Below are 26,843 nucleotides of genomic sequence, written 5' to 3'. Positions count from 1 at the left end.
CCTCTGTAAACTGTGGAAGAAATTTACTGACCTTTATTGTTTCTGGGGTTCAGTAATTCCCTTTCTCATTACCTCCATGTTCCCGTCGAAGAGTCAGCATCTCCCTCCCATGTTGATGGTGTTTCTCATTTTCTTCAGCTTCCAAATGCCACAGTCTCTCATTTCTTCAACCTTCAAACACTGCAGTCTCTCTGCTGATTCTATTTCCATCTGTTTTGCCTGCCACAGTCTCTCAGCTGATTCTAATTCCAAACATTTGGCCTCCAGTTCAAGTCACTTTAACTCCAGATAGATTTTTAAGTCCTCTGAGGAAAAGTTGAACTGTCATGTTCCTGAGGGGTGCAAATTCCCATCACCAGACTGATTATTCTCCTGAGCTGTGACTAAGGCTGAAATCATTTCCTTTTTAGTCCGGTTGGCATGCACCAGTCCTTTGGCTTCACACACCTTGGCCAACTGGTTCTTTGTCAGCTTGCCATAATCCTCTGCTGACATTCTTGCCTACTTTCCCTGACTAAACTAAACTGTACAAAAAATAAATAAATAAAATTGTTGTGAAAATGAAACTCTCTATGTTTATCTTGTGGCTGATGAGAGTACACACAGGCTACAGAAGTTCAATTAATATCCACCACACTGCTCACCAATATGTGACATCCCTACTCTGGGACAGAAATCAAAGCTGAATCCTTACCACTGACACTGGTGAGGGACATTCACTTGGAACAAAAATAGATACACCCAGTATTTCCAAATGCAACTCTCTGCATCAAGCACAGTCTCCCTTAAGAGCAAACAGGAAACACACTCAGTCAGGGGGCTGGGTTCCTCTCTCTCTCTCTCTCTAGGCCCACAATAAGACTCCCCACTGGCCCAGATGTAGAGATGAGTCCTCAGGCGAGTGTCCAAGCCAAGTCCTCCACCACTCTCTGTGAAACCAGTGGTCTGTGTCCCTGCTGCAAGCAGCTGACAGACACACACACACACACACACACACACACACACACACACACACACACACACACACACACACACACACACACACACACCTTGACAATTGATTTGCACACAGATACACACACCTGGGAAAGGCTGGCACAGATTGACCCTCTGCTACCCTTTGCCCAGACTCTAAGTTAGTTACTGCCACCAGACACTCCAAACCAAGCTACTCTACGGCTTTTACAAGGATACCCAATTTTACAGAGTAAAATTTGTAGTAATACAAATAGTAGTGTTATCCAAACAGCAAGGCTTTCAGGAGCAGCCACAGTGTCACCAAATAAATTTCAGTACTCTCAAAAAGGTTAAAATATTCTGTAAAAGACCAGCCACAATGAAAAGTTTAAATATATTTAATAATAATAAATAATAAACAACATGTAAATACTAAATATTTATTCACAATAAACACCAGAGTTTCAGTCACATGAAATGTTAAAAATAACACAGATGAATAGATTGACAGAGATATAGAAAAACAGTACTTAACTAATCTCACCATATTTTCCTGACTGATGTAAAGAATTACTATCCCCTAGTTCACTTTCTAGAACAAGGCAAGATGATGTAGGTGACTGATCCTTCTATGTCAGGTTTCAAAAACAGACTGCTCTGAGACTTCTGCCTCATCTAGTATTAAAACATTATTTCGGTGCTGGATTACAGAATGACATCACATACATCTGGTTATTTGACTTCTGGTTCCCATACTGCACCCTTTACTAGAAGCGGAACCAGAATTTTGCACATATATGTTACCACATACACAAATAGAGCTTTGCTAAGATGTGTTATAGCATCAGAAGCCATAAAACCATTTCAGCATTTCCACCCTTCCAGGGTAGCACTGCTAAGGACAATACAGTAGGATTACTAGTCCTGGTTTTCAAAGACATTTTGTCAATGGCTGCAATCAAAACTGTAAGATACAATCTTTATGGCTTACCAGGAAATTTAATTGCAGACTATTTTTCAAAGTTAGCTGGATTTAGATTAACCTCTTCTCTTCCAGTATCCTGTGTTGCAATATTAATTTCAACAGTTACAATACAGTCTGACAAATAGGTGTATTTTTTTCCATCCAGTAGGATCCACTGTTGGTACATTATTAACACACAAGCAGCTTTACAAATACATTTTTTGGCACAAGCACCTGTCCAACCAGCTTGATATACAAATGACATAATTCTTTACAAAACTCTAGCTAGATATGCTGGTATATGCTATACATCCACTGCCCTACTTCTCTTGGCATAGCTGGCAATACCTCACATCATCACAGTGAGTACATAACTTATTTTTTTGCCATTGCACCCCTGCCCAGGGACAAATATCCCAAAGGCACTATGTCTCCTCGTTAGTTCCCAGGGTTCTTTACGTTTATCCCCCTCTTCCCCTGATGACCAAAGTTCTTTAGAAAGCCTTGCAGTGCAGGGCCCCTCTCATCTTCATAGCTCCTTTTTGGCCAAGACAGATATGGTTTTCTCTTCTAAAACTACACCTGAAGACCCCCCCAGTACCTCCATCAATTACTGGATATCATCATTCACTCATCTGGAGACCCTAATGTAGACATTCCCAACATGAAGTTAACTGCCTGGTTTCTCCAGTTGTAATGGTGTCAGGGGAGGCGACTCTTCTCTCAGATGTGGTCCACATTATCGTGGCATTGCAAAAACGTTCAACCCGGAAGGTCTAGCGCAGTAAATGGAAAAGGTTTTCTTTATTGTTAGAATGTAAGAACATATAGCACTTTTCAGCCTCTGTTGCAGATGTTTGCCATTTTCTGTTACCTTGTTTTATTCTGGCTCTGGCTTCTGCACCATGAACATTCAGTGGCAACAATTTCTTCCTTCCATGTTGGGTTCCAGGACACTTCACTAGCTTCACACAGGTTATGTAAAGCCTTCCTCAAAGTATCTTCCTTTTGTGACCTCCTATTAAGGACCTGGTGCCACCTTTGGATTTGACTTTCATTTTAATAGCACTGTCTTAAGTTCCTTTTGAGCCAGCAGTGTCTGCAAAATTAAAGTGCTTATCTTGAAAGACTATCTTCATAGTTCTTATCACCCCAGCGAGAAGGATTTCAGAACTTCACACCCTCTGTTCTGCATCTCCTTATATTGTTTTTAACAATGATAGTGTTACCTTAAGTACTAATCCTTCCTTTATTCCAAAGGTGGCTTCTGAATTTACTCTTTCCCAGCCCATCCATCTACTGGTATTTTCCCTAACTATCAAAGCAAAGGAGAAGACATTCTTCATACCTTAGACTTTCACAGGCAGCTTCATTTCTACATCCGTAGAACAGCCTCTTTTAGGAAAGATGAGCAGCTGTTTGTATCTTTTGCTCAAAACAAACTGGGTAAGAAATTATTCAAAATGTTGCTATCTTGGTGTTATCTGACTGTTTCCTTTGTCTATTCACTCCATAAGAAATAATTTGCTGTCAAGCCTAGAGATATTCTACCAGAGCCCTGGCAGTTCAGATCTCATTCCCTTCATGACATTTGTTATGCAGTGATTTGCCCCTCTTCACACACCTTCATTAAGCATTACAAATTGGACTGTACTGCTAGAGCCAGAACTTCATTTGGAGCTTCCATCCTGAAAAATGTCTTGTCCTGAGGCCACCCGGAATTTCCACAGCTGGGGATTATGACCCATATGTTGGATCAGACGGATTAAATGAATTGGATATAAAAGTTATGTATTACCTTAGTGATAGATTCTTTCATTGTAGTCCATTCTATATGACAGCCTGCTCTCCTTCACCCTGCCAGTCTATAAGACCTGAAAGACTGTGTAAACTTTCTTGGATTCAAAGCAGTGTGAATCTGTATTTATGTTCACATGTCAAACTCAGTGCGAGTTAGTTGGGAATGCAGGGCAGTATGAGAAGGAAAGTCTTTGAAGGGCTCAAGGCTAGAGCACTAAACTAGATGGATTAGATCTGAACAGTGGCTTGAGGACCCATATGTCATATTGGACGGAGTGGAAGGAGGGGATCTGTCACTATGCTCAGTACATAACGTTTGATCTGATGTTGTCAGTCTCCATTCTATCTTCACAAATGGGTTTGGATCTGATCCATTGGATCTGAGTCGGCTGATGCTACAGCTCGCAGCCACCAGATATCTCAAACTTCTCCCTTACCCACAATGCAACTTGCCAACTACCTCAGATCTCGTTTGCCACTTCTAGCTAGCAGACATGATCTACCAGTCTCCCTCGAGCTGTATTAGATAGGCAAAGTTTTTTCTTTGAAAATTCTTCTATTGAGCATTTTTTCTCCTTAGTTTACCTTGAAACCTTTTAGCCTTTACTGCTTGTTGTTTATGATCTCTTTCCTTTCTATATTCTCCTTTTCCCTTACGACTTTGTCATATCTCCAGCATACCATTTCTGGTATTTCCTTGCCTCCTCTTCTCCTCTACTATACTTGAGGATTGTAATCTTTTCATCTATTTTTCTTCAGTCTCCTTTCATACTTGGTACTGTATCTTTAGTATCTCCCTCCTTATGACTTTTTACCATTGTTGGTATTTCTCCTTCTTCCTTCAGCCTGTTAAAAAAAGTTACTTACTATTTTTGCTTTCTTATGTATTGAAGTTTGATGTATAGTTGTTGTTGGCATATATTTTACATGAGTGACAAACCTGCAGGTTTTAAGAAATGTTCCAATGTGGACCTAAGTTGCCTGTCCATTTGTATGTACTGCCTGGGTCCATTACACTTACAGGAAGGTTTATCAATCTGTTATGGATTTGATCTGCAAGCCTTAACTGAATTTAAAAATAAATTGATATTAAAAGGTCTCCTTCCATCCTCTTTTGGATCCCAGTCTCCAAAGTCGAAGCCTTCCACCTTGTCAAAATCTTCCTTGGACTCTTCAAGGAAATGGAGTGCTAACCACCCAGTTTTAACCCCAGATCAGAAAAAGATAAAACTTTCTGATCTGATTGCTCCTTCAGATCCTATGACTTCTAAAATTAATATTACAGTTCCAGATCAATCCATGTCAGATCAGATGCAACCTTCGGATCAGACACAGCCTTCGGAACTCTATATTGCCCTAGTACTAAATATTCTCTGTTGGTTGACCCAGTACCAGACAAGCTTCCATCGCCTTTTTGCAGAGACCAGCATCCCCCTCCATTTATTCTGTTCATTCTTCCAGACATCTCCCAGAAAAAGATGTGGAGAGAGTAGTGAGGAAGATTCTCTCTGCTTAGGGGAGACTGGTCGTCCCTCAGTGCCTACCCCCAGGGTCAGGTAGTCCGACCTTCCACCACACCACCCCTGCAAGTTCCTCCTCTGACACCATCTGCTGTGTTAGAATTTCAGGATCTCAGTCATGCAGGATCCATCAGTCTCGGGTTGGAGGATCTCCATATCTTTGGATCCGACATCTTCTCTGAGACCTCCTATCTTTTCAGATCAGGAGAGCTGTCGAAGCCTGCCTGCTGGGTCCAGGATGCAGCATTCAATTCCATAGTTTTCAGAGCTATCTCTGTTCCTTGGCACCTTGGCACTAGACAATTCAGCTCTGGCATCCTCCTTGGGGTTGATGCCGATGGATCACAAAGAGGGGACAATTCGGAAACCCTGGTTTCTTGGATTAGAGCCTCTCTCTGGCTGCTTCGAGCTCTGCCTTTGAGGCTGCGAAGGGAGTGTTCACTGCCTCAGCAGCCCCGACTGAACCTTCCTCCTCAGATCCTACCTATTCCAACATGATGCCCCAGATTCTGGAGCCTCAACTACTGTCTCCACAGGGACATCCTGTACTGAAACCTCAGGTTTCTTCTCAGGGAATTTTGATTTCTTCTTCCGAGACTTCCCAAGAACAACCCACTATGGAAGTACCCAGAAAAAGGATGTGCAAGAGGAAGCACCTAGACTCCCCACAGGGGTCTATCACCAAAGACATGGATTTCGATGAAGGTGAAGGCTCCCCATGGTCACAGTCACTTCCTGAAGATGTTCCTTTCAGAGATATACTAGAGATCTTGAAACAGGGAGGTGCTTGGACCATACTCCAACCCTACACTGGAGGAATCCATTCTCCTAGAGGCTTTTGGAACAGGACCCTCTACTTTCTTGGTGATGCCACTTGGCAACGAGCTCATAGACATGATCTCTAGGCAAGCATGGAAGGAGCCTGACTCCATAGAGCCAATAACTCTGAGACCTTACAGGATAATAGCACTACCTGTGGACAGACAGTTTTGGGGAAAAGGGGTTTCAGTTGATACCATGGTCATTGCGGTGGCCACAAAGAAGGAACAAGCCAATGAGAGTTCTACTGTCCATCCCCCAACAGAGAGTCGCGGGCAATGGACAGACTTGGAAGGTGTATCTTTGCTTCAGCAACTTTTGCAGTATGATTGATGAACTATATAGCACATTTTGTTAGACTTCAGAGAGATTTGACCAAAGAGTTATCAAGTACTCTCTCTCAGGAACTGTATCTGCAGAGGTTAAAGACTCAGTAACTTCTCAGTTGGCAACCATATAGGCTATTTCCAATAGTTCCACGAGGTTAATTTCCAACATAGCAGAAGGAACCTCAAAAGCTGCGGGTTCGGGCATTTCCATGAGGAGGCATGTCTGGATGCGCTTATGCTACTTTGCGGAGCCATTCAAGTCCAATTTCGTCAATGCTTACTTTGAGGGAACAACTGTTTTTGGTCCTAAAGAGAAATAAACTCTCTCCATATGTGGGAAAGATGGTAAGACCTTGTCTGCCGTGGGCATACATTTTTTGGCCCTCAGAGATCCTTCTCCAGTAATCAAAGTAGTGGCTGTAAAATGTGGTTCAAAACATGCCATGGTCCATACAATGGCATCTGTGGAGGAAGTGACCCCAGAGGCAGAAGGGGGAACTCCAATGGATGTCATCACCCTCGTGACAGAGGTGGCCCACAAAACCAAGTTTCACAAGAATCTTTCTCTGATAAACTTGATCAGCGCTCCTGAATGGAGGCCCAACTGTCCACTTCTGGAAACAGTCTGGGTAAGATTGTCCCTGCACCAGAGAGCCTGGCTAGAATTAACAAAAGATACCTGGGTGCAGAGGATTATATCCAGAGGTTATATAATAACATTTTCCCTTCCACCCTCAATTCCCAGGAAAATCCTCAATGTTCCACTCAATCAGAGGGAATCAAGCAGAAATTCAGATTCGAAAGCCACTAGAAAAAAGAGCCATCCAAGAGGTCAAACCAGACCAGATAGGATCCAGAACTTACTCAAGGTTCTTTTTAGTGCCAAAAAAAAAAAAGACAGGGCACTGGAAACCAATTTTGGAAATCAGAAATCTAAACAAATCTGTTCAAAACCAAGTTCAGGATGGTCACAGATCAGTCCATTCTCCCCTTTCTGGTCAGGGGTGACTGGATGTGCTCACTAGATCTCCAGGATGCCTACTATCACATAAAGATGAACAGGCGGTCATTACCAGTTCAGAGTACTGCCCTTTGGACTCACCACACCCCCCAGGGTGTTTACCAAATGCATGACAGTAGTAGCAGTATACTTCAGACTGCAGGGATTCCGGGTGTTTCCCTACCTGTATGACTGGCTCATTTCCACTCTGACCAGGCTTCATCTCATACAGTCACGAGATGAGGTTCTACACAACTCTGCTGTCCTAGGAATAACCATAAACTACAGCAAATCACAACTCCAACCAACTCAGATATTGGAATTTACTGAAGCATTGCCCAACACAAACACTGCCATTGCTTCCCTTCCACCTCACCGAGTTGTAACTATAAGGTCACAGGTCAAGAAGTTTGTAGATAATACATCTATTTCAGCCTACACAGTCCTCCAAACTCAGGGTCTCATGCTGCAGCGATAATCTTAGTTCCGTTGGCCAGGTTTTACATGCGGATCATACAGTGGATGCTGGCTACCCAGTGGTCAATCTTCCATCAATCAATGTCATATCAGATAAAAATTACCAACACGTGCAGAAGACATCTTTTTTGGTGGATCCAGTCTGATCAATTGCTCCATGGCCGTCTATTCATTCCCCAACAGCCCAACGCCATAGTGACCATGGATGCTTCCAAGATGGGGGGGGCATTATCTGGGGAAGACAATCCAGGGTACTTGGCCCCCCCAAAGAGGCCATTTTGCATATAAATGTTCTAGAGATGAGAGTAGTGTTCTTGGCATTGCGAGCATTTCAAGATGTTCTTCCCTTTGGGACAATTGCAGTTCAAATGGACAGCATTTCAGTCATCTGGTACACCAACAAACGGGGGAACCAGATCTTACCCATTGTGTCAAGAAGCGCTCAGGGTTTGGCAGTGGGCGATCTCTTCAGACTGCTTTCTTTTAGCGGGGCACATTCTGGGGAGATCCAACATGATTGCCGACAAACGGAGCAGGTGCATACTACTTCCATATGATTGGCCCCTCAACGAGAAAGTGGTGGTCTAGATTTTCTGTTGATGGGGCCAGCCATGCTGCAATCTTTTTGACTCTCCCCTAAATAACAAGTGCAGCAACTACTTTGCCCTGATTCCCTCATTGGGGCAGTCATCAAGGGATGCGCTACTTCACAACTGGCCTCCCAGTTTCCTTTATGCATTCCCACCAACCCCATTGATTCCAAAATTTCTGCAGCAAGCTCTCAGGTCAAGGAGCGCAGTGTTCCTCATTGCCCCCATTGGCCTCAACAAATTTGGTTTCCCTTCCTATGGCCTTACATGGTTCAACCACCGTGGAACCTAATTCCGACTCCAGACCTCCTCTTTCACCCAACGGGCATGTCACACCCAGACATTCCAAACCTTAAGCCTTCTGCTTGGTTTCTCAGTTCCCTTAGTAGTCAGACAGTCTATGCTCTTATCACCTGTCTGACATATAATTCTGTCTTCCAATAAACCCTCAACAAGGAAAACATATTCTAGTAAATGGAAAAGGTTTGCCATTTGGGCTCAGCAGCATAAAGCTGACCCCTTTTCAGCCTCTATTTATCACATCTTAGATTTCCTTGCTCACCTTTTTCAAAATGATGCTAGCACCTCAACCATTGGGGTACATTTAGCAGCAATTTCAAATTACCATACATGATTGAATGGCACACCCATAGCTTCTCACAAGTTGAGCAAGACCTTCTTAAAAGGGACACTCCTCCTAAAGCCTTCTTTTAAAGACCCTACACCTCCATGGGACTAAATTTAATGCTGCAGTCTCTCACACAACCTCTCTTTGAACCAGCAGGTACATATGACTGTACCTTTCTCTCATAGAAGACATTTTCTTAGTTGGCATCACTTCCACAAGAAGAATTTCTGAGATTCAAGCACTATCCTCTAAACCTCCTTACTTAATTTTTCACAAAGATAAAGTGGCCTTACGTACCATCCTGTCCGTTCCTCCAAAGGTGGTGTCAGAATCCAACATAAATAGTTCCATCAATATGCCAGAGTATTTTTTCCTAAATTTACCAACAAAGGAGAATATATCTTACATTTACTAGATGTTCATAGACAGCTGCATTTCTATCTGCATAGAACAGAAAAAAATCAGGAAAGCAGACCAACTATTTGTTTCCTTCTCTAAACCAAAATTAGCAAAATCAATTTCTATAGTTAGTCTATGAAAGTGGTTAACAAATTGCATCTTCTTTGTCTATAACAAATTGGACATTTCTCTTACACAATGATTGAAAGCACACTCGACTAGATCTGTGGCTGCTTCCACAGTTTTCCAATCTAGGATGTCTATGGATGACATATATGCAGCAGCAACTTGGGCTACTCCTCATACCTTTATCACTCATTAGAAATTGGATCTGGTCTCCAGAGGTAGGGCATCATTTGGTTCTATGGTGCTCAGGAATATCCTTCCTTAAGTCTGCCCTAGATTCAAGTAGCTAGGGATGCTGTCCCATCTGTGAGAATAGAATGAAGTTTTACAGTATCAGATAAAGAAGTTATGTACTCACTATAACGTTCCATCTGTGTTGTCAATCCTCATTCTTTCCTCACATCCCCTCCCACCTACCCCTGTCCATGACTTCTGGAGGAATGAGCAGTTACATGGTCTCAGAATAGGTACATTTACATGTTTATATGACTCTGGATATGGCTTTGCATATTCCTTCCTATCCTTTTACGCTGTATAGCAGCAAACAAGATCTGAGTTAGTTGGCAAGGTGCATTGTGGGTAAGGGAGAAGCTCGAGAGATCTGGTGGCTGCGAGCTGTAGCATCATCCGAGTCAGATCTGATTGATGGGATCTGAACCCATTTGTGAGGAAATAATGAAGATCAACAACTCAGATGGAACATTATGGTGAATATATAACTTCTTTTTACTCATTGGTCTGACTTCTGCAAGAGAATTATCTACGTTGCAGGTTCTTGCAACCTTATCTCAGCCTTATCTTATTTTTTCTGAAGGATAAGGTATATTTGAGAACAAATCTTTCATTTATGCCAAAAGTGGTTTCAGGGTTTTCCTTGAGTCAAGCTATTAATCTTCTTGTCTTCTTTCCAGATCCAAACAAAAATAAGGAAGAAAGGATTTATCATACTCTGGATGTCCGCAGGCAACTTGGATGTTATATTGATATGACTAAAACCTTCAGGAGTTCAGATTAATTGTTTATTTCTTCCAAAAGTAAGAAAAAAGGACACTCAATGTCAAAACAGAAAATTTCCAAAAGATTCTCTCTAGCTCTTCATTTTTGTTGCTGTCACCATATCAAGACAATTCCAGGCAAGGTCAGAGCCTATTCTACAAGGGCTTTAGCTCCTTCTGTAGACTTTACAAATATTCTAGATGCAGCAATTTGGTCCTCTGTGCAAACATTTACAAAAAAGTACAATGTAGATTTTTTCCATATCAAGAGCAGGTTTTGCAAGGATTATTCTCCAGGGGCTCCTGAACTCTGACGCTTCCTTTTTTTTAAACAAGAAACATCTTTATTGAATTACCACATTTTAATGCCCAACCACTGATTTTGTTATATGGCTGTTCTCAAGCTGTTCAACAGTTAAGACACGTTGAAGATGCCCTAAAGTTTTGGATCTGGCTGGATGTCATATCCATGGCAGGATATTACACTTATAGCTCAGGCTACTGCAATGGTGATCTATTTGGACATCTACTGTTGCGGTAAGGTAACTTAGTAACTGTACTTTCCACAGTGTGGAGAATGCCATCTCAGACACCCCACTGCCATGCTGCACCAAGCAGAATACGATAAAAGACTGTGTTTTCCTGCATGGCATACAGATCAGTTTCTGAAGTGTTTCACTTTTTAAAGATCTGGACCAGTCATAGCCTCCATTGCCTCAGCTGTAGGAAAGGACTGGAGGAACAGCTCAGATAATCTACCAGCTCTTTTGCTTCCACTTGGATATGTTCTATAAGAAGGATACCCTTCAGTGTCCTTTATTGTTTAGACACCACATGATGAAGTGGTTGTCTGACTGAAACTGAATGAATCTTGAACCTACTTGCAGCAACTTGGTCTTCAAGGAAATTTGTCTTCAAGGCCTTCAGGTCAAGAAAACTACTTGTGGCTTCAACTGCTGGATGTAGAACTCCTTCTTCAAGTAGGTTGTGGTTCCAAACCTTATGGGACCCAGGGTGTTTTCCTTACTGTGCAAGTAAAGCCACTATTGTTAGAGCTTGTGATGGATTTGACATCCAGAATGGGAGTCCTACTAAAAAGTTGATGGGAAAATCCACCACTCTGGGGCCTCACAGTGGGGTCTCATACCAGGAAAAGATCGTGATCATGATGATCTGCAGCCATTGATATTTACTAGGCTATTGGCCCTGAGGCCCTTACAAGCCCAGCCATGAATTAGCCCATGTTTTCACAAGTCAGCAGCTGATGCCCCTGCCCAGCAGGGACACCGATGGAATCCCCGAGGTGTATTTTCTGTTCCCCATCCAGTTATCCAGTTTGGGCTTAAAAAGGGTTTCACTATTTATGGTTCAATCTATTTGAAGATATGGAAAAATTTTAATAAAAACTTCTTTGAGTTAAAAAGGGTTAATGAGGTACTCTACTTGACGTGGAAAGGGAGTCTATTCCACAGAAGGAGGAGTCTCTAAGACACAAATCTGTTCTGCCAACAAGTCTTATTGATGTCACAGACCAGGTTGAGGTCACATGTATGGGTTACTTGAGTGGAGCTTGACTTGTGGATATGCAGCAGTCCCATCAAGGCAGGGTCTGAGAGTGCTTTGTATGCCAAACAGAAGTCACTTCTGAGGAGTCTATATGAAACTGAGTAGAGGAACAGGGCTTTTAGCCTATCTGTGTAGGGTAGATGTTTGAGGCCGTGGATTCTCCTGGTAAAGAACCTCTTTGGTCTCTCCAGCTGTTGCATGTGCTTTGTGAGGTACATGCCGAAAGGGGCATTGTACTCAATAATGGGTCTTATAAGGGAAGAACACAGGGATGTTATGACCTCCATGTCCCTGGGTGAGATACCCTTCTTAATAAGGTGGTCCATGTAGAAAGTTTTCCATATGGTGGTCAAAAGTCAGTTTGCTATCAATCTGGGTGCCCAAGTCCCTCATGACTGACTGTGTGCTTAGGACCTTGTTATTAATTTGATAATTTGTGGGGATGTCACTTTCCCCAAAGCCATTCAGTTTGAGGCCATGTTTCTGGCACCAGTCATTTGTTTGGGTGAGACCCTCTTGGAAGATGTCCACATCACTAGGGGAGTTGATGACAATGCCCAGCTTGCAGTCATCTGCAAACTTGGTCAGCCATAGCCCACTTGTTTTGGCATGCACCTCAGAAAAGTATATCCCAAACAACGGAGGCCCCAAGACCAATCCCTGGAGTACACCGCTCATTATGGGTCTACTGCTTGAGGTGGCTTCCCCTATTTTGACTAGGTGGTTCCTGTCAGTGAGCCAGTTTGCTACCCATCTGGTAACATATAGATTTTATGCCTAGTCAAGAGAGTTTATCTGTTCTACCCGAGTATCTTTATAGACATTTGTAATTTTTTTATTTTTTGGGATCTGCATGCCTGCCAACTATCTTCTTCCTGCTTGCCATGACCCTACCCATTCATATTCTAATTGATTAAGAGCTGATCATTATATAGAGATCATCAGACAATGCTGTTGGCTTTTCTCTGTTTCTTTACACAGTGGATTCTTAGAAGTCACTTGTTTGCTATGTTAGAATGACACTAGTGATTGATTAGGACTGCTGTGCACTGTTTGAAGAGTTTCTGTTTTCCCTAGTGTTGTCCAATTGTGGAGTTATTTATAAATTATATATATATATATATATATATAGATAGATAGATAGATATATGTGTGTGTGTGTGTGTATAAGTTTAGAGGATGGGGTGGTACAGGTGGTGCTTGCCCCGCTAGTGAAATGTGTGAGTTTGTTGCATTCAGTAGTGGTAGCTCAAGTAATTTCTTAATTTCATTTGGTTTTTTGATCATTAGCACTGTTAATCCCAGTCCACGTTCAAGTGACCCTAATAATCTCCTTGAGCAGTGTGAGGCCAAGTGGATCATTAAGCTACATTCTGATAAGTCCCCCGGACTTAATGCAAATGTACCTGTTCAACCTTATTTATCTGCAAGACCAATCAGATAGTTAGGTTTTATATATATTTAAGTATATCTGTGTGTATATATATTTTTTTCACACTTGTTTTATTTATTAGTTATTATTTTTATTTTATTTTTAGTTGTATTTTAGTAATATTTATAGTGTATTGCTATTTGCTTATTTGTTCATGAGTCTTGTTTGTGATTGGTCAAGGCAATGATGCAATAATTTCTCTTGCTATATATTTGCTCAACTGGAGTTTTTAAATGGTCTGATGAAGCACCTTTGAAAGGGTGTGAAAGCACTTACCTAATAATAAAGTTCCTGAATGATTCGACTGCCTTGTTTCATCCTATAGATCTTTTTATTCGTTTGTTTGTGTAGTTTCTCTTTTCCCCAGGGCTGTCCAATTGTGGAGTTATTTATATATATCTATATATTGGATCTGTACAGATGCTCGACTGCATCTTTCTCTGAATCCCAATTTGGTGAGCATACTTGCACGAAAGTGCTGTTCACCGAAGCAGCACTTTCGCATAAGTATGCTTGTTGTTCCGGTCATACTACAGTGCGGTAAGGGAAAATTCTCTTTTCCCCACTGTAGTGCGACCTCGGAGTGAAAATATTAAAGTAGGGGGGGTGCAGGGGGGATTGCCCCCCTGCATTCAAGTAGATTTTGATGAAAGCGCTTTTTCGATGAAAGCACTTTCGTTAAAGTGTGTTCAGTGGTAATGGATTCGGGCTTTTGATCTTTCGATCAAAAGTCTTAGATCCATATATATATATATATGTGTGTGTGTGTGTGTGTGTGTGTGTGTGTGTGTGTGTAGAAGTTTAGAGAATGGGGTGGTGCAGGTGGTGCTTGCCCCTGCTAGAGAAATGTGTGAGTTTGTTGCATTCAGTAGTGATAGCTCTCAAGTACTTTCTGAGCAATCACATTCTTATCTTGCAAAGTTGTAGGGATTTTTTTATACTGCTCCTGTTATTCCACTGTATGTACCTACAAGTTTCCAAGGGCTGGGTGTACAGTGAGAAGGTGTAAATGCTTGTCACCCCTTTTATATGTGTTATAGCCATACACATCCCTCATGGTAGACACCTCTGTTAATATCTGGTCTGCAGTGGGGGAAAAAAGTTGAGGGCAGTAAGCCCCAGCATGGCAGAAGAGTACTCTGTATTGTCACATCTGTCCAGAGCTTTAGACTGTCTGCCAATAATTACGGTAACAAAATGCTATGGTCTGTGGGATCTTTGCCTGACCAAAGAGATCACAAAGAAATTACCCTAAAGATGCCTGGTACAGCACTTGCTTCATTCATCTAGGGTTTGTAGGATGCAACCACCTTTTTGGAACACACAGAAGCAGAGTTAGAGTGATTCCAGACTTCCAAATCGGCATCCTTGATTCTTATATGAGATGACAAGAGCTCCTGTATCTTTTTCCATATCTACTCATTCAGGCATTTTGAGGAAGGTTTTTACTGAAAGCACTTATCCACCCTGAACCTTGTTTTGTGCTACTGGGATTTTTATCTGTTTGTATTAAAGAATTTGGCTTTTAGCATGACGTGTTTGTCTCATGACAGCCTTGGTGGTACATCTCATCTTTTTTTCCTGCATTCAGGCATTTCTGGGGGGAAGGGATAGGAGTCTGAAGCTAGTCCATACCAGAACTCATGAACCTCAAGTGTTCTCCAAAGAAGGAATCTTCAGGGCAGAGTTTACAAGAGACCCTTTCTCATCTGTTGAAGTAGAGGACAGGCCTAAACTCACACCCTTGGATGTCAAAGACAAACTCAGCACCTGAAGGTCAAAAAGCTATTTTGGAAATTAATCTGCTTTCAGGAGACTGTGCTTCTGTCCAGGACATTAAAGACAATGCCTGGTCAGTTCTTGACGTTGCAGAAAAAATTTGAAAAGACTCACTCTTTTACGCCTAAAAATCAGCAGTAGCTCGAGAGCAAGAGGATCTGTGTCTATAGTGATATGGCAGCAAATGAGATCTGCAGTCTTTTAAGCTGGCGGGACCTTACAGGTAAAGGGAGGAGCTCTAGAATTTGGAATTGAGGAACTGGAGGAAGTGGCCAAGTTGGATCCAAGACCTATCAGTTGAGGAAGAATGGAAATGGACAACACAGATGTAATGTTATGGTGAGTACCTAACTTTTTTTTAGTACGTATTAATGATCAAAAGCTGCATTATTATTTCTGTTAATAGTGACACTTAGTTAAAAAAAGTCTCCAAACTGCACATAATCTTGTAGTGTTTAGTGGTGGAAAAGAAAACTATAATGAGTCTCTCAGATTCAGAGTAAGTAACTGAATTGTAACACTTGTGGGCTGGGCAGTAACTCATCAGTCACAGTTAATACTGACACCATCTTATTTATATTCACTGCTAATATTTATCTTTTTTTTCTTCTCCCCATCTCATTGCAGTTAACCAATAAGATTGTCTTTGTGGTGAGCTTTGTTGGAAATCGAGGAACCTTTATCGGAGGTTACAAGGCAATGATTATGGACATGGAGTTCTTATACCATGTGGGCTACACTACCATCAGTATTCTTGGCCTTTTTGTTCATGAACTGTTCTACAGCCTTCTGGTATGGCAACAATATGTGTTTCATGTAGCATCACTCTACAGGGGAATAAGCAACTGGATTTCCAGAAAAGTAAAACTTCCCCACATACTGGCTGACACATTTGATGCTTAAACCTAGATCCCCATAACATCATAACAAGAAGATGCTAGGCAGGGCTGTTATGGACTGTAGATAGGTTGAATCTAAGAGAAGTCTTTAAGGGGTCTGTGAAGAAACAGTAATAGAATTAATAATTCATGGAAGCATCACTGAAGGAGTAAATGCCCTTTAAAGGCCTTGTGGAAGCATGCTACAGGTGAAAACTGTGTGTGTGTATGAGTGGGTGTGTTTTCAGCTGTCTAGAATTTTGCAGACTGTCCGTATTTTTGCTGCTTGTTTTTGGTCTGTTCCTTATACAATTTGTGGTTTTAATTAAGGAGTGAAGTCAGACATTTGAATGTCAGACTTCATATCTTTCAGAAAGTGCTTGATAATGCAAAACCTGTTTTGCCAATAACTTTATAAGTTTATAAGAGCAATGTTTAAAAATTGTCCCTAATATTGGCCTTTGTCACCTCATAATTTTAGACTTTGTCCAGAATTCCTTTTTTTCTCAGATTATTTTTAAACACTTTCATTAAATTATCACTTAAGACATTTGCATACATACATTATTAGAAAAGAAAACAAGGAATTTTAATATTTTTTTCCATTTAAATACAATATACACCTTATATATTTTCTTTGTCACTATCATCAGTCCAACATTACAAAAATTGCTGAATTCCTGCCTTTGTTTAAATCTGACTCCTCCTCCTGAACATTATGTATGTATGTATTGTTTCCACAATTTCTATTTACTTCTGTGTAATTTGATCCTTCCCTTTTCTAAACTTCTCCCAGTTCTTTTATCTCTCTTAAAATATTTAGTGCTTCAGATACAGTTGGTGTAGACTTTGATTTCCTTTTTCTAGTAATTGCTTTTTGACAGCCAACAGAATTAATCTTAACAAGGTCTTACTATGTCTAGGCAATTCAGATTCTGTATCCCAGCTCAAAATAATCATATCCTTACTTACAGTCCTTTGCTCACCCAGTGTTTCTGACAGAGTACTCTATAGGGAATTTGAAATATTTGCCAACTCATTAAACTCCCAAAACGTATGTTCTTAGTTACCCCTTTCTTCTGCATTACACCTCCAACATTTGCTGTCTACCTGAGAAAAACTTCTTGCTTGGGGTATAAAAACCTTTGCAAACACTTCCAAGTAAAGACCCTAAACCTTCTGGACCTTGGTTGCATACTTGGGAGCAATATATATGTCCTCCCATTGTTTTATTGTAAATTGCTTTTCCAGTCTGTCTTTCCAATTATTTCTAACCTCCTTTGATTGATTCTTATAGTTATCGTGCACTATTTTATATCCCCTACAAATTATCCCTTTTTAACAGCTGCTTCTGTTCTAGATTCAACTTAAAATTCTTCTAGAACAAGTTTTTCACTTAACCCCCCTATCCCTTTTCCTTTGCCTGTACTCTGAGATCAAGCACTGGCAGGGAAGGCACTCTATAGCCTACAATCCAAATGTCTTGTTGGCCTCATCCCACTCTGTTACCTGTCCTGATTCAGTTATTTGCTCTCAATATCTTGGTTCCGTTGCCAGGATTCACCAGTAAATTCAGGCCCCTGTTGCCTACTTTTTGTACCCCTACTTGCAGTCACCCCTATTGGCAAAAATCTCCTTTCACCATTCTTGTATTGGCTTAATTCTTAGAATATTTTCTGCTACTTTATGAATATAATATTCTGTATGGTTATTATTCTCCTTAAGGATCTGCATCCAAAATCCCACCCCTCTCTGTTTCTTGAACTCCTCTCTTGCTGCATCATCATCATAATCCCTTTCCACTTTGAATTACAGCCTTCTGCTTGTGTCATCTATATGATCCTCAGCTGTGTAGCTCCAAAATATACCTTCAGATCAGTTAAACCTAAACAACCTTGTTCTATTGGAGGATCAACTTATCCCACTTAACTCCTGCCCTCTTTCCCTTCCAGATAAATTCCTTCAATTCTTTATTAATTATTGTCCACAACTTCTAATCAGGTTGCTAAAACTATGCCTGACCCATATACAAGACTAAAGGGACTAAAAATATTTTCACTGTTTGTGTCTTACTACGCATATCCATAAATAAGAGTTTCCTGTTTCTCATTTTTTGTATTATCTTTTGTTTAGTCTCTTCATACATATCCTTAGATGCCATAACAGAGGCTTTTTTAATTCATATTCTTAAATATTTCATCTTATCATGTGGCCATAAATATGGGTATTGCTGAACCAATGCATGTGTCGGTTCATAAATTTACAGGTACAGCCTTTGCTTTATCTTCATTAATTTTATATCCTGAGAAAACCTGGAACTTTCTCTAAATGTTCCACAACACCGAAATGTCCTTTTCTGGATTTATCCAGCACAAAATAATATCATCTGCAAATAAAGCCAACTTTTCTTGATTACCATACCAATTATAACATTGTAATTTCTGTGTCCCTTATTTTCTTAGCCAATGGCTCTAAGTATAAAGCACGTAGTAAAAGGGAAAGAGGACAGCCCTGCTTTGTTCCTCTGTTCAAACACAGCTTATCCGAAAGGAACCGTCCCACTTTAATTATTGCCTCAGATCCTTCATACATCCTTCTAATTAACCTTATTATTGTATCAGGGAATGGAGATGCTTCCATTGCCCTACTCATAAAATCCCAGCTTACCTTACTCTGTCAAAAGGTTTCAATGCATCAAGACCCAGCAACAGCAGACTTATTTTTTTACATTCTGCTTCCCTCTGGATTATCAGTGTTCTGTTAATGTTGTCAAATGTTTGCCTCCCCTCTGCAAAACCACACTGATCCATGTCTATCAATTTTGGCAACACCTTTACCATTCTTTAACTAGGACAGACGTAAACATGTTATAATCGTAGCTTAAAATTGAAATATGAAGGTGGGTCTGAAGGGCCTTTGCCTTCTTTAGGTAACACATCCACCACAGCTTTCTTCCAAGATGTTAGTGTTTCCCTTTCTTTTAGAATACTGTTAAATAAAACCTTCCAGATCTTTATCAGTTTCTTCACTCCTAATTTCCAGAGTTGCACAGGAATGCCATCTGTTTCCGGAGACTTTCCTGAAGATTGATTATACATCACTGTTTTTATCTCATCACCCCCTATCTTAACTGTTAGTTGTTGATCCTCACCTACCTCTAACCTTGGCATAATTAATTCTTCCATAAATATTTCCATTTATACTCTTTCTTGATTTCCACATTTCTCTGCTTTATATGACCTTTTATAAAATTTCCAAATGTCTTGAAAACCTCTACAAGACCTTTGATTATTTTACTTGCTATAGGTTCTCTAAGTTTGTTGACAACCCTTTCAATGTTCTGTTGCCTAAGTCTTTGTGCTAAAAGTTTTTTGTGTTCTGGAGTTATCAAAAGTAGTTGCTCAACTGCAGTCTTTCTAAACTCATGCATTTTATCTGATACTCCCTTATTTTCTTTGTCCAGAATTCTTGAGCAGAGATGTTAAGAGGCATGGTACATGAGGATGTTTATGCATATGTACATGTGCATGCTCATATATACACACATACACACACACTATCTCCATGTCTTTCTTAGCTGATGTTCTTTAAAACAGGTATGAATCATAGGCCAGCTTTGTGGTGACATGGTATTGCCACAAACTGCAATGTATTTAATCAGGGCTAAAGGTGTTATCAGGAGACACAAGCACTAAATTTCTAATTAATTCTCTTTTATGATTCTCTGTAGGTCATGGCTTCATGCTAGTTCAGGCCCAAAGGACTGCAGAACAAGGCATGCAACTGTGTGACTTCACAAGTAACTGCATATGGACCATATATGTACATACAGGCAAGCAGCCAAGCACATCTCACTACATGCACATCCATATGTGCATACAGTGGCAGACATGCCTTAGCACAGTGGAACCAAGAGAAGATTCACACTGTAGAAGGTGTACTGTAGCATTAGTATAAGAAAACACATTGTATATGGGCTTATACATGGACACACAGACATTCATGCCTTAGCACAGGGAGACCAAGAGAAATTGCATGCATATAGGTCCACAGTGCACAGTCTGAAAGACTTGCTCCTCCATGATAGAAAAGAGAGAACTCATAGTCCATGAGACATACATGCACAGAATGGCAGGCATCATTCAACAAATGGGCCCATGTATGTACACACCCTTCAAAGGGGAAGTTAGAGACAATGAACCAAGCCTGGGCGTGCACATTCTCATTTGCATACTGCACCAAAAATGAACTAAGGGAAAACGCACCACATTTCAAGTCACACCTGCAAAAACTAGCAGAGCAACAGAGACAACTCACTAGCTGTAGACTCACACCTGCACACTCTGGCAGGCATACTTTACTACTGAGAAATGAGGAGAACACATTGTATGTTGGGAGACCTACATGTGTACACATTGGTGGGCATTCCCCAGTACTGACAAACAGGGAGAACACATTGTCTTTAGGATCCCATGTGCAACACTGGCAGGCATTCCTCCATACTGGCAACAGAGAGAGTATACTGCATGCTGGCTTAAATGTGTACAGATTGGTAGGCTTTCCCTAGTCCTGAGAAACACAGACAGCATGCTTCATGTAGGCCCACATGTGTACTCTGATCCAGGCATACTGCATTACTGGGGAATGGAGAAAACTCACTGCATGTGAACCTACATATGCACTCTTTGCCAGACATGTCTCATTGCTGAGAACAGTGAGAACACACGTGTATTCTGTGCCAGGCATTCCTCAGAAGTGGGGAAAAGAGATAATATGCCCTATGCGAGTCCATATGTATACTGTATGTGGCAGGTGTACCCCAGTACTGAGCAGTAGAGAAAAACACAGCATGTGGCCCCACGTGTACACACCAGCAGACCTTCTGCAGTACTGAGGAACACAGACAACAAGCTGCATGTGAGCTCCCATATGTACAGACTGGCAGGCATGCCTCAGTACTGAGAAACAGATAGACGACACTGCGTGTGGGCCTACATCTGTACTTAGTGGTTGGTATGTTCCAGTACTGGGAAGCAGAAAACTCACAGCATGTGGACCTACATATGTACTCTATTCAGGCATGCCTCTCTACTGAGAACTGGTAGAACACACAGCATATGGGCCCATATGTGCATAAACTAGCAGGCATTCCCAAGACTGAAGAACACAGAGAACATTTTTTTATGTCTGCACACATGTTCCCCATGCTAGCCAGGCATGTCTCTGTACTTTAGAGTAGGAAGAGCACACTACATGTGGGTTCACATGTGTACACACTGGTAGGCATTCCCCAGGACTGAAGAACAGAGAGAAACACTGGATGTGGACCCACGTGTACTCCATGCCAGACATGCCCCACTACTGGGGAACAGAGAAAACTCACTGTTTGCAGACCCACATGTTTACTGTGTGCCAGGCATGCCACAGATGTTTGATCAAGCAGAATACACAGTATGCAGGCCCATGTGTGTATAAATTGACAGACATGCCTCAGTATTGAGACACAGCAAGAGCATGTTGAATGCAGGCCTATAGCTGTACCCTGTGCCAAGCATGCGTCCATTCTGAGGAACAGAGAGAACACATTGCACTTGGGCACACATCTGTACTCAGTTCCAGGCATTCCACAGTACTAAGGAACAGAGATAGTATGTTGTAATGGGCCCATATGTTGCACATGGTGTCCAACATGCTTCAGTACTAGGATCATGTAGGACACATTGCTTGTGTGCCCACATGTGTGCCTAGTGCTAGGTATGCCCCAGTATTACGGATTGTTGAGAACACATAACATGTGAACCCACATGTATTCTTCATTCCAGGCATGCCCCAGTACTGGGGAATGGAGAGGGAATTGTTTACATGAGGACATACATATACTTTGTGTTAGGGATGCATCAGTAATGGGGAACAGGGAGACCATGCTACATATGCTAGGCATGCCTCAGAAGTAGAGAACTGGGAGAACTCACTGTTTGTGGGTCCACCTTTGTATTCAGTGTTAAGTCTGTCCTGATTTTAAGAAGAAGGAAAATTTGCAGTATATAGGCGCACATGAGTACAGACTGGCAAGCATTTCTCAATAGTGACTAAAAGGGACAACCCAGATTATGTGGGTCCACATGTGTACCCTTCCTGTAAGCATTCCCCAGAGCTGAAAAGGGAGAGAATGCATTGCGCATGGGCCAAAATGTGCACATAGTTGGGGGCATTTCTTACTATTGGATAAATGGCAGAACACACACATTGTTCTTCGTGTTTCACTGTTGCAGCCATCACATTTGGGTTATCCCTGCCAGGGTAGCCCTTGGCTGGCCCGAATACCAGAGACTTTGTATTTCTGCATCGGTTGCTATCGCTTGAGGACTGATGTCAGGTCGTCAGTAGTATAAAGTAAGGCAGCTAACGCCATTACACCAGTCTTTCTTGCCGTGGAGCCTGAAGCAGAAGCAGGTCGCATGAGTGCCGGTCAGCCACTACCTGAGTTTTTGTCTACCGAATTGAAGTTGAAATTTTCTAAAGCTAAGTATCTCAGTGGGGATCTGTTTTTCTTGCACTAACCGATGTCAGAAAAAGTTGACAATTATCTCGCCTATGGAAAGTAAATACCACACCAAGACTTCCACTCTTACTGCATCACTTGTTTAGGCCCAGACCACAACGTCCCCTGTTGTCGCTTCTGTGCTTTGTTCAATGCCAGAACTATCTATCGTCGGGCCCTTATTGTAGCCATATATTTTCGCTTACAGTCCTCGAATTCCGATATGGCAAGCCTTCCGACAGAAGATCTGCTGAAAAAATGTAAAGATAAAGACAGAGACAGACCGCACAGGTCCAAACCTACCGACAGCGCTTCCTTTAAACTAGTCATCAGTTCTCCGGTACTCAGTGAGGTGCTTTCGCAGCCCCTGATGCCTGCTTCTGTTGATTTGCAGGCCACTACCAAGACCCTTTCGGAGTCCGGTATGCAGCAAAACTCTTCTTCGACTAAGGATCCTGCGGTCGTCTCTACCTTGGATGGGTCTGGAGCCACTGAGCAGGCACTGGCGTCCGAGGAAGTCCTTCGCACTACCAAATCTCGACACAAACTGATGTCTTCAATCACGACTACCGTTCTTTCAAAAACTACCGAGTTTCTTAGGCCCAGGGTACGAACCACACCTAAGAAACTGATGATTCACTCCCAGGCAACTGCTACCTTGCCTCAGTCTCAAATGCTTAAAATGGTGGAAGACCTTATCATGCTGATCAGGAGAAGCCAAGCTACCCCCACCAAAAGGAAAAGAGATCTGTCCCCTGTAGTTTTGTCTGAACAAGAGTCAGATGAATCTGATGCATCTGAATATGAAGACATGCAACCCCTCTCCACTTATGAGGATTCTGATGGGGAGGATTCCATTCCTTCAGCTTCTCCCCCAGAGGATTTTTTGTTTGGGGAAACCCTCCATACTTTAAGGGAGCATTTCCATTGGGAGAGTCAGGACTACCCTCAGTCTAAAAAGAGACTCAGGGAATTCCTATATCTTCCACAACACAGACCCTTGGCCATCCCCCCAGTCTTGGATGTTGTGGAGGATGTTTTCCTCCAATCCAGCTTGACTCCTGACATCCTTCCTCCAGCTCCCAGAAAAACAGACAGGTCCTACAGAGTCCCTGACTCACACAAATATCTTTTAAAAAATCCTACAGCTGACCCTGAGGTTTTTTCTCAAGGGTCAAAAGGGATTAAAGCAACCTTTGCTAAGAATCCAACCCCCTCAGATAGGGATTCCCAAGCAGTGGAAAGATGGGGTAAAAAAAAAAAGTATACACCTCAACTACTTTTGGTATCAGGGCACTAAATTGACAGTTCCATATGCTGAAATTTCAGCAACATACCTTGGAACTCCTTACACAAAAAATGTCTTCCTCTCCTGCTTGGCAGAATCTAAAGATTTACAAGAGTTAATGCAGTCTGCAAGTCAAGTAACTAAACACACCTTGCACTGTGGTTTTGACACCCTAGATGCTTCTTGCAGTGCACCAGTCACTGGATCTGTCATTAGGAGGCATGCATGCCTTAAGGAACAGCCCCTGACAGGCCATGTCAAATCTAAATTGTCGGATGCCATCTTGCACAAAGATAACTTATTTGGCACTAAGGCAGAAGAGGTCTTAAAAAAGATGGAAGAAAAAGCAAAATCTATGCAAACAGTTAAGGATTTCTTGTAAGTCCAGCCCCCTAGATTCAGCAGGCATTGTCCCTCGAAACACTGGTCCTTTCCTGCTCCCAGTAAACCGGCCCAGCCTAGGCCCCTTGGAAACAGACCCCACAGACAGCAGCCCCAGGGAATGCAGAGATCTAAGCAGTGGACTACCTCCACTTCTAAAACAGGAAGTTCTAAGCCACCCCCTTATGGTAAGAACTCACAATGACTCACCTCCTCCACCCCCTCCCTCTGCCCACCTTCACTTACCCCAAGGAGGAAAACTCTCCTTTCACTCAAGCACCTGGACCACTGGGTTCTGAACATTGTGTCTCAGGGATACAAATTTTCCTTCCACACCCTTCCAACCCCAAAAGGGTTCCCAGATCTACCACCAAATCAGTGAGCAGAGGCTCAAAAGCAAATCCTTTCCCTGCTCTCTGTGAGGGCAGTAGAGCACGTTCCTGCAGAACAGATAGGCCAAGGTTTCTACTCCAGACTTTTTCTGGTACCCAGAAAAGAGGGCACCTGGTGCCCCATCCTCAATCTATCCATTCTAAACACCTTCCTGGTGATCCCAAAATTCAAAATGCTCACCCTCCAGCAGCTGCTACCCATGCTCTCCAAGGACGCTTGGCTAGCCACCCTAGATCTAAAAGAGGCCTACATCCACATTCCTATCAAGGCATCATGCAAAAAATATCTCCACTTCACGGCAGGATCTCAACACTTTCAGTTCTCTGCGCTTCCCATTGGCTTATCTAATGCTCCCAGGATTTTCACAAAATATCTGGCTCTGGCCATTGCCTTTTGCAGACAAAGAAATATTCAGATTTACCCATACATAGATGACTGCCTTATTCAGGCAGACAGCCAGGAAAAGCTGCTCAAGCACCTGGCCTGTGCAAAGACCCTCCTAACCTCTCTAGGGTACACAATCAACAAAAAGAAATCCAAGCAGGTGCCTACCCAAAGGATAATCTTCCTGGGAGCAAGTCTGGACACAGCATCCCAGATGGCATACCTTACACAAGAGAAACACATTTTCCTGACAACCCACTTCTTTCAACTAGCCACCAGGCCCCCAGCTAACTGCAAGGAAGATCCTGCAAGCTCTGGGGTTCATGGCATTTTGCATACTACTCATACCATATGCCAGGCTGCATGTGAGGAAACGTCAATGGTACCTAAAGAGCCTTTGGTGTCAACACTCTCAAGACCTGGAAACTCTTCTACCTATAATTCCTTGCCTCAGAAAAGATTGTCTTTGGTGGGCAACAGCATGCTCCCTCAACAAGGGACTGCTTTTCTTCCCACCGCCTGCCACCCAGACCTTCAACACAGACACATCAGACTATAGAAGGTAGAAAAACACCCACAAGGGCAGATACCAATAATGCAGAAACCACCGCACGGCACAATCCACCTTCAATGTAGCAGCGTTGTGTACACCAAAAACACTCCTTGGATATAAAAACAGTATGAATTTATTGAAACAAACAAAACGACTAAGCGCTTTCGCCAGCAATCTGGCTTCTTCAGAGTCGTTTGTTACATCTTTAACCACACATATATATCCTACACAAACTAATTTCATTGGTCAAAAACTCATTGCTACTGAATAATTAAAAACCTTACTAATACTTCATTATTCACGAAAAATTGTGTTCACTTTATATAAATACATTCTTGCTCATTTCAATATATTTATCTAATAAATAACAGTGTAGCTATATTACTAAATATCTAATACAAAACAATAATCAAAATTACAAAAATTGTTGTTAAAAAAATCTATCTACTAAAAAGAAGCCAGATTGCTGGCGAAAGCGCTTAGTCGTTTTGTTTGTTTCAATAAATTCATACTGTTTTTATATCCAAGGAGTGTTTTTGGTGTACACAAAGCTGCTACATTGAAGGTGGATTGTGCCGTGCGGTGGTTTCTGCACATCAGACTATGCTTGGGTGCACACCTGGACGGCAGGTGCATACAGGGCCAATGGAGCCCACAGTAAATCCCTCTGCACATCAGTCAAAAAGAGATGATGGCTGTGCAACATGCCTTGATAGCTTTAAAGCCCCTTTTTGCTCCAGGGACTCTCCTGATCAAAACAGACAACACCAATGTGATGTGGTACATCAACAAGCAGGGAGAGACTCACTCCTACCCTCTATGCAGGCTGGCCATGACCCTTTGGCACACAGCCTCTGCCATGCAACTACACCTGTTAGCACAATTCCTACCAGGCTCTCTCAACTCTCTGGCAGACCAATTAAGCAGAAATCTTCTGGACCCACATGAGTGACAACTCAACAGAAGTACCTTCACCCTAATAACTCAGAAGTGGGGAACCCCGAAGGTCGACCTCTTTGCCTCCCTCACCAACCATCAGCTCAG

General features: G+C 42.0%; 1 protein-coding gene across 1 annotated transcript in view; it reads left to right on the top strand.

Moving 5' to 3' along the window:
- The window catches only part of ITPR3 (inositol 1,4,5-trisphosphate receptor type 3), a 2,403,054-nt gene that overhangs the window by 2,169,284 nt on the left and 206,927 nt on the right, over nt 1-26,843 (top strand). The window contains exon 51 of the mRNA XM_044076491.1: nt 16,009-16,173. Within this exon, the coding sequence (XP_043932426.1) occupies nt 16,009-16,173 (165 nt within the window). The remainder of the gene's footprint in view (nt 1-16,008; nt 16,174-26,843) is intronic.

This window comes from Protopterus annectens, chromosome 7.part0 (genome assembly GCF_019279795.1).
Source record: "Protopterus annectens isolate FY-2018-M chromosome 7.part0, PAN1.0, whole genome shotgun sequence".
NCBI lineage: Eukaryota > Metazoa > Chordata > Ceratodontiformes > Protopteridae > Protopterus > Protopterus annectens.
This window is presented reverse-complemented; position numbering and strand designations above follow the sequence as displayed.